Below are 15,650 nucleotides of genomic sequence, written 5' to 3'. Positions count from 1 at the left end.
CAAGCTCATCATCGAGTGGGAGCACAGAATCAAAGACTGGTCAGTGAGTTTTTATATATATATATATATATATGTCGCAGACCATCGCGTGTTTACTGCAGCGTTCATGCTCTGTTAACCTGACAAAAGAATCTGCTGTCTGCATGTTTTTGTCCCGGGCCGCAGCCTGTTTGGTAACATTCAGGAGGAGGTGGTGAAAGACGCGGAGAGTGTGAGGAATCAGCAGCAGCAGCACGTCCAACAGTACAGCTGCACCTTGGATGAGTGTTTCCAGCTCTACACCAAAGAGGAACAGGTAGTCCGTCTGTTATTATAGACACCTGCTACCTGCGACAGCCGTTAACAGCCGTGCGCCGTGACACTGAGCCTCCTGAATCCCCTCCTTAATCTCCTCTTGTAAGATGCTGTGGGTATAAAAGCCTTATCTGAACCATAGATTTTCTGTGACGTTAATCCTGTTCTTAATGTTTCTTCAGAGTGTTAAATTGGTAACGGCAGCAGCGACGTGACTCATTTTATGATAGTGACAACAGTTAAGCCTTTCTGCAGCAGATATAATTAGTGATAGAAAGGTTGTTTTTGTGTTTTTGTGCAACTATGAGCCAAACTGCAGAACAGATGTCAGAACAGGAACCGTGTTAGATAGTTGTAAATGTATGGATTCAGTAAACACGATGGCTGTCGAAGAAAAAAAAGAAACACACAGTATATAATCATGAAATATATAAGAGCTTTAGTTTGGACATTAGTTTCTCTAATGTTTCATTTAATTCATCATTTAATTTATAACATAGTTTTGCAGTTTGTTAATATTGATATATTATATTTACTACTTTCCATCAATTAAAAAATAGCACATGTTAAAGATGAATGTATATACAGTGTGTGTTACAATGTTACACACATTTCTGTGTACGGAGTTCAAACAGTCGAACACAAACAAACGCACTGACATCCAGAATCCACTAAAGCAACCAGAACACTCTGAACACGATCCGCTCTCGTACTGATGACTGGTCTCACCACAAAGATGTAGATGCAGCAGAACGTCGTCTGATTTACAGTAACACGCACACACAAAAAAAACTATTCATGAAATTTGAAAGATGTGGTCATTGAAGGCATCTTGTGTCAAAGCAGTGAGGTGATACCCTCAGTTAAATCCTCTTTGCTGCTGCTGTTACCTTGTGACACCACACAGCGGCGCTGCAGACATGAGGGAGACACTGCTGTCAGTGTTTACTCAGTCTGGGCAGGCAAATGTTTCTCTGGATGAACCAACTGATGCTGATTAGTTGTCTAAATGAGGAAAATTGAGTTTGTCCTGTAGTCTTGTGCTCTGAGGAAAACTCTCAGTGGAGCAGATTTTTCCCTCCAAAGATCTGCGTTTTGACATAATCCAGTCTGTGAGCTCAATTTTAAAGCAAGATATTGTGTTTTATATATATATATATATATAAATTTTCACACAGTTCTAAAATTGCGTTTTCGCCTGGTCATCATGGGGTATTAACATAACAAAATGTGAACAGGGCTCTGAATACTTCCTGAATGCGCCGTATATATCTCTCTCTGGGTTCAGCGATGGCGGCCGTGACAGAAGAAACAGGATCTTTGCCAAGAGCAAGAGAAAATCTTCACTGTAAACTTTAACTGGATGACCTTGTGCATTGCGACGACTCCTCACTGCCCAGTATTCGAGATGGTAATCGGGGGATGGGGGGAGGCGGGAAAAGTGAACAAAAGTGGTAACCATGGCAACAGCATCGAAATGTACTACCTGTTCCCAAGAAGAGTTGATGAGCGCTTATGTAAAGGGAATGCGAGTTTCCAAGGTTTAGTCACGCTTCATTTCCCAGAGTATAATTAAGGGGAATAAGAAAAACAAAGGAGGTTCAGCTTCTGATTTTTCAGGAAGAGGTGGAGTGAAAGAGTTTTCAGTTTTTGTTGTCTCCTTTTCTTCTTGTCTCTCTCACCCTCCTCCACTCTCCTTCCCCAGCTTGCCCCAGACGATGCCTGGAAGTGCCCGCACTGTAAGCAGCTGCAGCAGGGCATGGTGAAGATGAGCCTGTGGACGCTGCCGGACATCCTGATCCTGCACCTGAAGCGCTTCAGGCAGGTGGGAGAGCGGAGGAACAAGCTCACCACGTTCGTGCATTTCCCCCTGGCGGGCCTGGACATGACGCCTCACATGGTGAACCGTAACCACGGCACCCATCCGCTCCCCCCCCAGCCCGGGTGGAAGCAGCCCCGACGACCCGACCAGGCTCCTCCTGACTTCCTGTACGACCTGTACGCCGTGTGCAACCACCATGGAGGAATGCACGGTGGACATTACACAGGTCCGACCTATACTAATCATTATAATCACAACCTTTTAGTAGTTTGCAGTAAAAACAAAGAATAAGTGATTAAATCCAAAATGAAAAATAAAACAAGATCAAGCAATTACAGAGAATTAAGAGTTAAGATGAAGGAATGAGATCGACATTAGTTTTAAGAAGGAATCCAAAAGAGGAAGGAGGAGTTTTCACGCTCACCCTTGACGTCAAGGTCTATGCAAGGCTGTAAAAACAAACAGCAAATTTAAATCAACTCTAAACCTGACAAGTAACCAGTGAAGAGCGGCAAGGATTAATTAGTCTGATGTTGTCGCTTCTCGTAGCATGTGTTGAAAAAAAACAAAAAACCAAGCAGCAGCATTTTGTATCAGCTGTAATCTAAAAGAGCATTACAGGATAAACAGCGTGGACGACCTCTAGACTTATGAATGAGACGAATGGCCATGACTTGTTTAAATGTGTCAGGCATCAAAATAGGACTTTACCACTTTACTCACATGAACATCAGAGACAACTCATTGAAAATTAGACCGAGCTTATAAACCCACTTTAACATGATCAGATGAGGCCCTCAGGTTAGATGAAAGAGTGTTGTTAAAGCGTTATAATGAATCATTCGACTGCAGGAAATCTTTAGACCATCAGTTGTGACCTTCGTTGTAAAGGACGCAGTGCTGCTACCTGGCTTTAAAACAGCTGCGTATCATCCAGGATTAATGAAAATCAATATAATGTCTACGTATGATTTGGGGCACCAACCAAAAGAGATCAACGTTCACATTTTTAAGCCTCTCTCTGTCGTTTCCTCCAGTCACTTCACGTCCTTTCCTTTTGTTCCTGTGATCGTAGCCTTCTGCAGGAACTCGGTGGACGGCCAGTGGTACAGCTACGACGACAGCAGTGCCGAGCCGGTTCCAGAGGGGGAGGTGTGCACGCGCGGGGCCTACATCCTGTTCTACCAGAGAAGAAACGCCATCCCCCCCTGGTCTGCCAGTTCCTCCGTCACCGGTTAGTCCTTTCAAAAACTCTCTGTCGGGCGGGATTCTCCCATTACGTCCCAGCGACAAAATATCGCCTGTCATTACTTACAGATTGCTCTGCAAAAAGACAGTTATTTTTCTTCCGTAATTTCAGTCTGCCAGAATTGTTTGATGAACAATTTCTCAGCAGCATGAGAGTGTGTGTGTGTGTGTGTGTGTGTGTGTGTGTGTGTGTGTGTGAGTGTGTGTTATCAGTGTGATCTCAGTTATTGATTTTAGCCAATAAAGTGAAGCTTCTCTGCGGTTGGAGAGAAAGGCTGCTGCCATCAAAGGTCTTCATTTCCTGGAGTCAGAGAAACATTTATCTCGATGGTTTCAGCGTAATGACGGAGTTCGGGCGGTGATCACACGGATTTCATTTTTTTGCAGAGTGGATGCAGGTTTTTTTTTTTCCTCACCGGGACTTTTGTGGAGGCGATAGCTGTTGCTGTGGGGAGGCTCCTCTCTCTAGCTGTTGCAGGTTCATGACCACCCGTGGCTTGATAGCTCCGTTCTAATGCTTTTGTTCTTCCGTAGGCTCCACCAGCTCATCCACGTCTGACCACTGGCTGGTCCGGCTCACTGGGGGCAGTAAGAGGGGCAGCGTCGTGTCAGGAGGCCCCGTCCCTGGACCGCCGGGGCCCGTGCAGCCCCCAGACTCTCCTGAGCTGCCGGTGTTCGGAGATGAACCTCCCAAAACAGTAGAAACAAGTAGGTTTTTTCGTTGTCTTAAAGTTATAATCCTTAAGACTTCACTCCAGGTTGCTCTGGCAACACTCGTGGTTACCTCGGTAGCAGCAAGTGCATTATCGAATAATAATATTAATCCGGCCCTTTTTAAAACAGACTATAAGTACACATTAGTATGTATGTGTCATGTGTCGTGTTTTTTTCCCTCAGATGGGTTTGAAGCCAAGCCCTTTGTCCGCGGGACGCACGGCAGGAGTGTCAGCATGAGATCACCGATGAAGCCCAAGGACACCATGAGCAAAGTTCTGCCTCTGCGATGGTCCTTCGGCTCCAAGGACCGCATTAAACGCCCGACCCCCACCCGCCCCGGAGAGCTGGTGGAGTACCTGGAGTCTGGGCGCCGGCCACGATGTACCAAAGACCCCATCATCACACTGGTGGCCACCCCACCGCAAAGGACCGCGCAGGGAAGAGCCTTTGACGTAGGACAGGACTGCAGCTCACCCAGCGGCAGCAGCCTTAGTTGCACGGACAGACTCAGCTCTGACACTTGTTACTCCCCCAAAATACCAGAAGGACAGAGCAGACCTTGTATGGAGAGAAACATCAGCCAGGGCAAAGCCAGAGATGATGGTTCTCTGAGGCAGAGGTCATCTAAGAGAGCGAGGCAGGACCAGGGCAGGACCCTGGAGCTCCAGCTGCAGAGAGGAGCCATTCTAGGGGGGCACATCAGCCACAGCGCCCCTCCGAGCAGAGACTCCACTTTGAGAAGAACTAAGGTCCAAACAGGGGTGACCTCCAGGGCACAGAAAGACTTGTTACAGATGGTCATTCAACCTGAGGACAGGAGGGGACAGACGGGACAGGAGGGTCGCAGCCACGATAGCCTCTTGTCTTTTTTCAAACCTGCTTTCATGAAGAAAGACGTTCCCAGGTCACCGATGAAGGGGCAAAACGGGCGTACGGATGGCCACGGACAGCTGGAGAAGCTGGCGGGCAGTAATTTAGCTAAACTCTCTCTCTCCAATGGGACGCTGACCACAGTGGCGCTTGAAGAGAGGAAGGCCTGCGTCATCCCCAGGTGTGACGCCCATAACTGCAGAGCGCAGCTGGCGAACGGAAAGGCCGGACATCACGACCCCGTGGACATACAGCGCGCTCACAGCTCCAGCAACATCCAGACGAAGCTGGACCTGACGTTCCGCAGGTGTGCCTCCCTGCAGAGGAACGGCGACATCGTGGTCCCTCCGGCCCACCGCATCCTGCTGTCGGACAAGCCCGGCTACGCCACTCTGCAGCGGACGCGATACAGTACCACCTCCCTGGGTAGGCGCGGACCTGTCCCTGAGCAGCGCACGCTCAGCTACAAACCTATGCTAGATACAGAATTGTCTTTTCTGTTTGGCCGGTGGCAAAGAAAGCTCAGATAGACACAAGTTAAAGCACAACATTGAGATTTTTGCTCCTGATGTCGGCATTTAAAAAGAGGAAAAACAGGTGAACAGAAAAACATAACGATGTAAACAGGATTTGATTGGGAAGCTTCCCTGCTGCTGTAATAAGTCATGCAGTGACAGAGTAGTCTGAGTTCAGTTTTACAAAATACCTGGAAGACTTTGTAGTAAATCAGTTATTAAAGTGTAGCCCTGTCTGTTTTATTATTATTATTATTATTATTAAAGGTAAGGTGTAAGTTAATTAAGTTTAATAACGCCCTCTGAAACCATCCGCTTCATGTAGAATATTGCTGTTTCCCTCGCACGACCCCACGTCAATAAACCCAAACTATCCCTGATGATATCAATCATAGTGATTACTTGAGTGAGTGGTTACCATGTGACTGATTGCTTTTGTTTTTGCTTTGTTTTCGAAGTGCCTCTGTGACAGCCCAGAATGACATTTGAACACTAGGACCTCTCTTCTGCTCTACGCTCGGCACACGGAGACGCTCGCAGCAGGAGGCGGCGCCGGGAACGCAGTACATCTTCTCTCTCTCTCTCTCTCTCTCTCCCCTTCATAGTACTGTTATAAGTTCTTACCTGTGTGTGTCTTAAACTAAATCTATGCAGAGTCGAATTTACCGAGGAGAGAAACTGCTGTAATGTGATTTTTGTGTTTTCCTGGTTTTTTGTTTTACGAAGCAGCCTGCTGTTAAAATATGGTTTTATTTTGGATTTTATGATCAATATTTGAAAAGCAGAGGGTGGATTTGTTGACGTTGCACGTTTTTAGCCCATTATACACAGAAAAACTTGGTCAGCTAAAGTGGTATACACTGGAATCTTTTCAGCATATACTGTACATAATATAGATAATGGGCTAAAACGTGTAAAGATGTTGAACACTGCAAAAAGTACTAACACCCGCACTGTAAATTGGCTGCTATAACTACAGGCATCACTGCTTTGTCATGTATGATAATTGTCCTGTCAAATCACCACTGCACTTTCTTGCTTAAGAAATGTTTCCGTGTGACCAGCGCTTACATGCCGAGTCACATCGATGAGTTAGAAGCAGTTAGTCTGCACCCAGTTTGGACAAAAAGCAGGAATCTGGTTTCGGAGAGAAATTAGTCTCAATTAATAACAGAGTGACAAACGCATGTTGCACGACCTGCAAATAAAAACAAGACTCACAAGTGTGTATGACGATTTGAGTGTAATTTATGGTGTTCACAAATAAACTGCACAAACCACAGACAAATACTAAACAATTTGAACAACTATAAAAATTCAATAAGTAAAATGACTTTAAATTATTGTCAATCATATGGAGGCGTCTATTTTATTTGAAAAGCTGGATGTTTTTCACCTGCACTTGAACACAGCATACACAACTGTATAAACCCAATTCAAACGTCTCATGCGATCAATACACGCACAATTAACAGTGTGTAAATAATTGTACAAAAAAGTTATTATTAGATATTTATATGCAATCAATAAATTTAAAGTTGAATGTGCATAAATATATAATATATATTTATTTATCTAACTTGCAATGTATTTATTTGTAAAATTGTTTCACACAGAATTCATCAAACACATTTAGAAATCTTGTTTTTATCTGTAGAACATGTAACATGCATTTGCCACGATTGCTAAACTAATTTCTCTCTTTTTTCTGTGTTTCAAACTGATAAGATAATTAATCTACATCCTGCCACCAACAGATAACTCAGCTATGGGATGTTTGTGGGTGTACATCAGATTAAATATATGAGGGGAATCTTCAAAATAAAAGCTTAGCTTGAAGTTAACTTGGAAAAATGACCTGTAGCTTTGGGTTTTGATCAGGTTCGGTCTGTGGAGGGATGATAAAGAACTCACTGCCCCAGCAGCAGAGCAGCAACAAGGGAGTCTGTGTTTCCATCTCTGCCCAGCTTCGTGTCTCTCGTGACTGACGTTGGATGTGAACACTCACAACACCACACACAAAAGCAGAGCTCAGTATGAAGCAGTTTTCTCAGTTAGGATAGAACAGAGGATTCATACTGCGCACACACACACACACACACACACACACAATTCTTCTTTCTCTGCAGCCACAGAGATGTGGTGTGTCCCAATGGTAAACACGCTTTGTCACGTTCACACACACTGTAATAAAGTAACCACCACAGGCGGAGTCGGGATTTCTAATATATGTATTTAACTCACAGTCATCAGTCATAATCATTGTTTCTGTATCTGCACCATGTCTGATTTCTCTGCTGGAGGAGGAGGAGGAGCTGAACTCCAGGAGAACAAAAGTTCATAAGAATTTTCCTTCATTTCCACTTTGTGATTTGTGTCTAATTTTCAATTTACAATTTTTGTTTTTGTCACTGGGGATTATTAGGGAATAGAAAGGTGCGAGTCCAGGTTGGTTTGTCTACACTGTAACTGTATTCACATTTCATGTTGTGTCATTTAACATCACTGTTTAACTACACTCTACCAAAATGAAATGAGAGCAAGTGAAGGATGTTTCTGAGACATTACTTGGGAAATGTGGCTAGATTATATTTTATTATTAACTTTTTTAAAACTCTACATTTTGTACCTGATGTTGTAATTATGTAATTTAAGTACCAGATTAAAACTGTATGTTTCAGGTTAATGTATCAGATGAATACATACGGTAAGTGGCGGTGAATTGGACACAACACACAAAAGTCCCTGTACTGGACTGTCTATAATGTCTGCTTAATGTACTGCAAGTGTTACGGAATCGCAAATTAAACACGGCATTTCTCACAAATGAATTCGGTGGAGCTGAATGCTTTATGTCAGAGTGTTTTTCGTCATTCTTATCTCTGGCTCTCATCGCCCGGGCGGCTCAGATGTTTCTTTAAAATCGGAGACGGTGTGTTGGAGTCAGCTGTGGGGATCTCTGATAAAGGCTGGTTTCCCTGAAACACAGTGAAGTAAGGCCAGAGTACTGAGAAACTTTTAAGTGCAGCTGCTGCTTGACGTGCAGCGACGGTGCCTGAATGAAGGGAACGAATGTGATACGAGAGTGAATTCAAAGAAACGCGGCTGGATCTCCAAACCTCTGGAGATGGATCTTTGACTGTTTCACAACATGTTTGCCGCTGATCATCATCACGGTGCCTCCCACTTGATTTTACCAACAGCAGTTTTCATCTGCTTGAATTATTTGAACTCAGTAAATTCACTCAAATGGCTTCGTGTAAATCAAGTTAGAGCAGTTGTCCACAAATGCTCGCCGGATACAAGAAAACCAACCAGAGTCACATTAATATATATATAAACAACATATATATAAACAGAAATGACATAATAATAATAACATAACAATGTAATCACAGTCATATGTGGGTTGGGAGATGAAGAAAACAATATGAATAGATAGATAGATGTAATTCAAAGGAGTCCTGAATAAGCTTTCAATCAATCGTTTCCAAAAGACACAATTAAAATTCACCAAACCCTGATTTCATTTTTTTTTTTTTTAAAAAAAGCAGTGTTATGAATAAAATATAAGTAATGAATTATAATTAAATGTTATAAATGATCTGTGAAAGCCTGTTTTCTTGTGTCCCATTGGCTCTCAGAGAGGAAACACCACTGGAGGTGAGCAGAGACAGGATTTACAGGGATGTGAAGTTGCTCGTAACCCGTTTTATTACGAGGGTTTAACACGACACTAGGGGGGCAACAGGGGTTATTAATATGCATTTGTTTATTTTGCAGCAGTGCAGCAGGTTAAAACTGTCGCCTCGCAGCAAGAAGGTTCTTTATCAAGTTGGTAACGTATCCTCCAAGCCCAACCATCAAGCCTGTAAGAGGTCCAGACTGTTATTTGATAAGACTATAATTTCAGCCATTACTTCACTGATTGAGGCTCCAGACGGTCTTTACACTTCTTGTTTACTTGGTTGCTTTTTTGAAAGCTACACAAAGAAAGGGCGTTTTTTTTTTTTTTAAAAGAACATCCTTTTAAGATGCAAATTTCTGCAGCAATTTTTCTTCAAGTTTAATTAAATCCTCTTCTTTTTATACTCTACTTCTCTTTGGAAGACCCGATGTGCAAGGACCAAGTTCCTGTTGCCAAATGTTTTCCAGTGACTGTGTCACATAATCCCTGTTATATAAGTCAGTGTGTTGCTGGAACACACACAAAATACAAAATACAATAACCGTAAAAATGCTGTTTATATGAAATTCAGTCGGTTGGATCCTGGACTGTAAACAGCTGAAGGACACAGGCAACACTTGAGCTCTAAGATTCAGATTTCAAACCGTGTGTCAAGGTGTTTTTATATTTACAGATCACACATTTACTCGCTGATCAGTTCACAGGAATAATATTGACAGAAGTCTTCCTCCGTACACGTCCCTCTTCCTCTTCACCTTCACATCTCATCTCTTCTTCTCTCCTTCATTCTTTCCCGCCCTTTCTACTCTCTTCTTCACCCTCTTAAATCCAGACTTCCTCTTCTGTCTTCTTCTCCTCTCCTCCTGGGTTCCTCATCGCATATTTTCCTCCTCTTCACTTCAACTTTCTTTCTTCTCTCCCCTCATCACCTGTTCGCCTGTCCCTGCTTCCTCCCCTGGTCCACAGGTTGTTCTGTCCTTTCCCTTTGTGCTCTTACTCGTTGTGACTCATGTCTCGCCCAGCGTGCCGCAGATGAAACCATCAAGCCTGAATGCCCTGCAAGTTGTTGTGGGCGACTTATAAGTGACCCCAGTGCAGTACTAATGGGGCTCCACGGATTCGCCCGTCCAGACAGAGAGACTGAGAGGAAATGACACCAAGTTATATTATAAACTTCATATAAGATTTGGGGCTTTTGGGAAAACTTTCAGGGCTGGAGCCCCATAAATTGGAAAACTTGAAAACTTTTCCTTTACACTTGTTTGTTTATGACTGTAGACATTTATTCCAAGCAATTAAATACAGGCACAGAGTCTCATGTAGACCTCCAGCCATTTCCTCGTTGCTACAATACTGAGGAGTGAAATTGTTTTCTAAATTAAATAAAACCCCATGTGAGCATGCTACATAAAAGAGACAGAAAAACAAGTCACAACAGCACAGCTCCATGTTTTGTTGTTGTCTATACTGATGGTAACTGGCAGGGATCACTGATAGGAGTTCATCATTTACTCATCTTTTTAACATCCACACATCTAATTTCCTAATGGCTGCAAACATCTGTGCTCTGAATATATTCAGCATGACACAGGAGTCATGTGGCTGTTTTCTGACAACTGGAGATTGGTTCCTTCCTTTGAACCAAATTCATTACGGCGAGAGTAATCGCCGCCTATCTTCATGTGGATTTTTGTGTGACGGTGGTTTATTTCCTCGAGGCCATTACTGCTGTGCTTTGTCACCATCACCGAAGGATGTCATCACTGAAAATTACGGGGGGGGGGGGGGGGGGGGTTGACGGTTTTGCATTCATTGTAAGAGGTTCATTATGACATGTCCATATACCCCTTTTAAATGAAATGGCATCCTGTGCCCCTCAAAAACAACAAACTGTGTATGTGTGTGTGTGTGTGTGTGTGTGTGTGTGTAATTTTACCTCTTGTTGTGTGTGTCATGGTGTCACTGGTAGTGCATCTCTTTGTGGTTGTTTTGTGTCTCTTTGCAGTTGTTTGATTGACTTTCCGAGAATCATGAATTGTCGCTCGACAGCGAGGCTCTGTTCACTAATCTGTTCGCCTCCTCATGAGCGCCTTGAACCTTTGTGCTATCCTTCATGGGACTTTTCATATGCTGTGAACATGAAGCTCAGGGATACGTCACAACTCGCTGCTGTCTTTGATTCGCATGGACATCAACATCAACATCTACAGTTTCCTATAGATTGAAAGAATAAAGGGCAACAAGTGACTTTCAAAAGCTGCGAGTCTCTTCAGTTCACACACTGAAAGAGTCACTGGTATTTATCTGCAAAAACCCAGCAATATATGACATAACACACACTGTGTGTGCTGCCCAAGAGTCAAAATCTTATTACAAGGATGGTTAGGCTTCACCACAGGGTGTTATCACCCCATCAAGTCTTAAAATGAATGTTGAAAATGATATTTTAATATTTGTAACTGGGTTGAAGCACAAAGTTCAGCAAAGACTTATTATTACCTCATTAGCTGATGTAGCTACACATTAGTGCATGTTAACTAAATGAAAATCTGGATTGAATTTTGAATTCAGAATGAACACTAGCTTCACTTGCAAAGTAAAATAAATAGCAATTTTGACTTTAAGCTCAAAAAGCTACAGACTCGTAACAAAGCCTTAAAAGTAATAACACAGGGACTCATGTTGTTTCAGGGTTTTATGTCCTGGTACCACCACAGATCAGCTCTCACCAGGGTGGAGAGTCAATAATTGCCTTACTATTTCATTATTTGGGGTCAGGGGGTTTATTCTTATGATTAAGAATTACCATGTAAATACCATGCAATCCTGATTTTATTCCAGCCCTCTGTTCTTTCCCAGATAACGGGACAAACCTTGATTCCTTTTGACCGACTGACTTGGGATGAGCATTAAGTCTTCTGATGTAAAAAGCTGAAGAAAAATGAAACGTCTTTGCTTTCGAGCCTCTGAAAGTCTGAGAAAACCGTCAGTCTAAAATGATTTTCCAAAGAGATATATTTCAATTGAGCTCAACACTTTATTTCACTTCATGCATGTCAAAGACAGTCCACTGTATCTCCTGGAGTAGGATTAACCAGTTCAAACATACAGCGGGTTACAAAGAGGCACATTTCCACAGCGTTCACATCACGGTTAAGATGCCCAGTTAAATACACAGAGACTAATACCCGCATCACAGCATCACAAGCCACGACAGCCACACACATGCAGTATAATGTCACTGTGGATAATACAAGTAATGACATCTACAGGATTATCTCTGTAACATAAGCAGGACCTATAGACCATCACCTCCCACAGAGAAAACTCTGCATTTAAAATGAAATGGAGCCATTATGTGACGCAGACTCTCTGTCCTCGCTGATGAGAACATGCAATCTGTCGCCACTTAGCCACTGATTTCAAAACACATCAGTCACATGGCACGTGAAGAGCAGCAGGTTCCTCTAAAACCTAGCAGAGCTTTTACACTTATTACTACACACACTGTTTGTACAAGCTTGAATGGTGTTCCACTGCTAAATACAGTGTTTTGACATTTCATAAGTTTCAATACACAAGCAATGACACGGTAAACAGACAGGCAGCGTTTTTTCTGCCAAAGTTACAACATTCAATCATTTAAAATGTGATAAAGTGCAGTTGGTGTTGTACAAAGGACTCATGATTTTTGCTGTAAAATACAAAAGCCACATATTCGCTATTGATAGAATGATCAGGCTGCGAGTGCGATGGCTCGGTCAAAATCACATACACTGGCAAACTGTGTGACGGACATAATGAAATACACAATAGATTCTGTAATTACCCAACAATACTGACTGCAGGTCGCAATATACAACAGTTAATACAATTAAATACAGTTAAAACAAATATTTGTGATGATATGATTATGATGATGGATGATATTTCAGATGATAAAAACTGTTATGATGAGGTACAGAATCAAGGTTTGCAGAATCATGAGGTTAATGTTATTCTGCATGGTGAAAATAACATGGTGCACTAAAATATATTATTAGTTTGAAGGCCTTTATTGAGCCATGTGTGGAACAGAAACTGTCCTCTTTTTTTAAATGCAGAGATACAGTAATCATGAATCATTCCATAGTTCAATATCTGAATGTGTTTTCTGTAGTTCACTGAGTTTGAAAATGTTATGTATAAGGTGGAAGAAAACTGATGTTCCTTTTTTCTCTATGATAACAACTCACACTGAACTGACCTTGTAATGTCACACACTATATAACAACTTGGCGCATAAATGTAGTGTGTAGTTCAATAAAGTCGCTATTTGGAATGAGTTTTCCTCCTTGGTTGCAGCTTCATGTAAACAGAGGTGTGTTCTGGGGAAACAGGCGCTCAGTAGTGGCAGATGGTGATTTGCTGGCAGTGGTCGTGGACTGGGGTTAACTGTCTCATCTCAGCGCACGGCCACAGTGACCGGCAGCATGTTTTGAAGCAGTTCCCCCGATGACTGCGAGTGAGATGGATGCAAGCTGTCTGCTGCCATCCTCAGACTCATGCTGCCATCAGCCAGAGCGGGGGCAACCCTGAAAACCCTGTGAGACGGACGAATGGCTACAATGAACTTCCTCTTGAATGTATCGCTTAGAATAATGTAGATAAATGGGTTAATGCAGCTGTTGGCGTAGCCCATGCTGATGGCAATGTTGTAGGCAAACAGGAAGGCAAAGGTGGGCCGTTGAACTCCCAGGTGGACCAGCTGCAGGATGTAGTAAGGGGCCCAGCAAATGAAAAATGCCAGGCATATGGCCACTGCCATAGAGGTCACCTTTCTCGTCCGCACTCTCAGGCTGTGCTGGGGCAGTGGAGCAACTGTAGCTGACATGTTTTGGAGAATCTTGAAGAAGACCCCGCAGATGACCACCAAAGGCAGAGCGAAGGCCAAGAAGAACTGGTAGAGGGTGAACCAGTATGTATCTGTAGCGGGGTCGGGCAGCAGGAGGGCGCAGCCGACCGAGCCGTCCTTGAGGTGCATGAGTCCCGTGTACATCCAGACTGGAGTGATGGAGACCAGAGAAAACACCCACACCAGAGCGACCGCCGCCCCGGCCATGAAGGGGGTTCGGACGTGTTTGAAGCGGATGGGATGCACGGTGGCCAGATAGCGATCAAGAGTCATTACAGTCAGGATGTATGTACTGACAATCTGGCTATTGGAGTCAAGTGCTGTGATGACAGTGCACATGGTGCCACCAAAGCACCAGGAGCCATTACCCACAAGCTGGTGAATGAGAAACGGCATGCCAAGGAGAAAGAGGAGGTCTGCGATGGACAAACTGAAGATGAATATGTCTGGTACTGTTTGCTGGGAGCAGAGCTTGGTCTTCTTCACAATGGTGTAGATGACTATACAGTTTCCAAAGATCCCAAAGAAACAGATGACACCAAAGATGCTGGGCATGAGCACATTGTTGTACTGCTCCTGATCTGGCAAAAAGAATACTCCCTGTCAGTCACTTATATATTGATGCCTGTGATTTTTTTTCTCTATAAATATCCTCTGTATACACTTATATTTATGTCACAATAATCACTCACTATGATCAAATATGAATAAATAATAAAATATTAAAACTCAACATCTGCAAATAAACTTTTGTGTTTTAATATAACTCTACAGTTATGACACAAACATCCTGTACTGAGTGAAATTCAATAGTCTGATGCTCAATTACAAAAAACAAAAACAGAATAAACAAGCAACCTACCTTCTTCTACATTCTCAGGACTGAAGGATGAAAAAGATGAATTCGATATGTAGGCAAAGTCCATCCCCATAATAATAATAATAATAATAATAATAATAACAACTTACATAACCGTTATTTTACACACGAGATACCATGAGAACAGCAGCATAAAAGAATTTGAAAAAATATTGGTTTATGGGTTTGATAGCTTATATGCAGCACGAGACAACTAACACGCGCGTAAAAAGAAAAATAAAAAAAAACAGAGAGCGAGGCAGTCTTCAGGTCTGTCAGTGTGAAACCTGGCAGCTCCACGTAAGGAGGCAAAACGGTCAAATTCCAATACGCACAGATATTTTCCACTGTCATAGTTTGTCATTGTGTTTCTGCCCAGAGAACAGATGCAGAGAGAGATAGAGATAGAGAGAGAGAGAGAGAGAGAGAGAGAGAGAGAGAGAGAGATAAGTTTCCTCTCCTCATTTAAGATTTCCTGTTCAGCCACAGCCTTTGTCCACCACAAACACCGCAGGGCTGTTTTAATAATAAGTCACCAATTCATTGCCCATGTGCTGTCTTCCATACTGTCCAGATGAATGGTTTCAGTGACATTGTTAGCTGCGTCATATTTTTAAAGGATACTGTCCACCTGTATATCTCATATTCATTAACTCGTATTATATAACGATATTCCTGTATTTATATAATAAGTATATTTCTTTCTGGTGTGAACTTTTGCCATTCGTGACATTTGTGCTTGA

General features: G+C 42.8%; 2 protein-coding genes across 2 annotated transcripts in view; one reads left to right on the top strand and one right to left on the bottom strand.

Annotated features, from left to right (window-relative positions):
* usp43b (ubiquitin specific peptidase 43b) overlaps positions 1 to 8,297 on the top strand; it is a 60,122-nt gene extending 51,825 nt beyond the window's left edge. The window contains exons 11-17 of the mRNA XM_023431648.2: positions 5 to 39; positions 166 to 295; positions 2,000 to 2,342; positions 3,192 to 3,350; positions 3,899 to 4,072; positions 4,262 to 5,377; positions 5,925 to 8,297. Of these exons, the coding sequence (XP_023287416.1) occupies positions 5 to 39; positions 166 to 295; positions 2,000 to 2,342; positions 3,192 to 3,350; positions 3,899 to 4,072; positions 4,262 to 5,377; positions 5,925 to 5,935 (1,968 nt within the window). The 3' untranslated portion in view covers positions 5,936 to 8,297. The remainder of the gene's footprint in view (positions 1 to 4; positions 40 to 165; positions 296 to 1,999; positions 2,343 to 3,191; positions 3,351 to 3,898; positions 4,073 to 4,261; positions 5,378 to 5,924) is intronic.
* Positions 8,298 to 12,171: 3,874 nt separating this feature from the next.
* On the bottom strand, positions 12,172 to 15,021 carry mchr1b (melanin-concentrating hormone receptor 1b). Its single transcript, XM_023431607.2, has 2 exons — positions 14,911 to 15,021; positions 12,172 to 14,629 (listed from the first exon to the last, which is right to left on the bottom strand). Exons 1-2 carry the CDS (start codon positions 14,978 to 14,980, stop codon positions 13,599 to 13,601), a joined length of 1,101 nt encoding a protein of 366 aa, XP_023287375.2. The 5' UTR covers positions 14,981 to 15,021; the 3' UTR covers positions 12,172 to 13,598.
* Positions 15,022 to 15,650: the final 629 nt, after the last annotated feature.

Source organism: Seriola lalandi, unplaced genomic scaffold (assembly GCF_002814215.2).
Source record: "Seriola lalandi dorsalis isolate HSWRI2012SDOR001 ecotype SW California unplaced genomic scaffold, Sedor1 jcf7180002054926, whole genome shotgun sequence".
Lineage (NCBI taxonomy): Eukaryota > Metazoa > Chordata > Actinopteri > Carangiformes > Carangidae > Seriola > Seriola lalandi.
The sequence above is the reverse complement of the archived record's forward strand: the minus strand, read 5'-3'. Positions and strand labels throughout refer to the sequence as shown.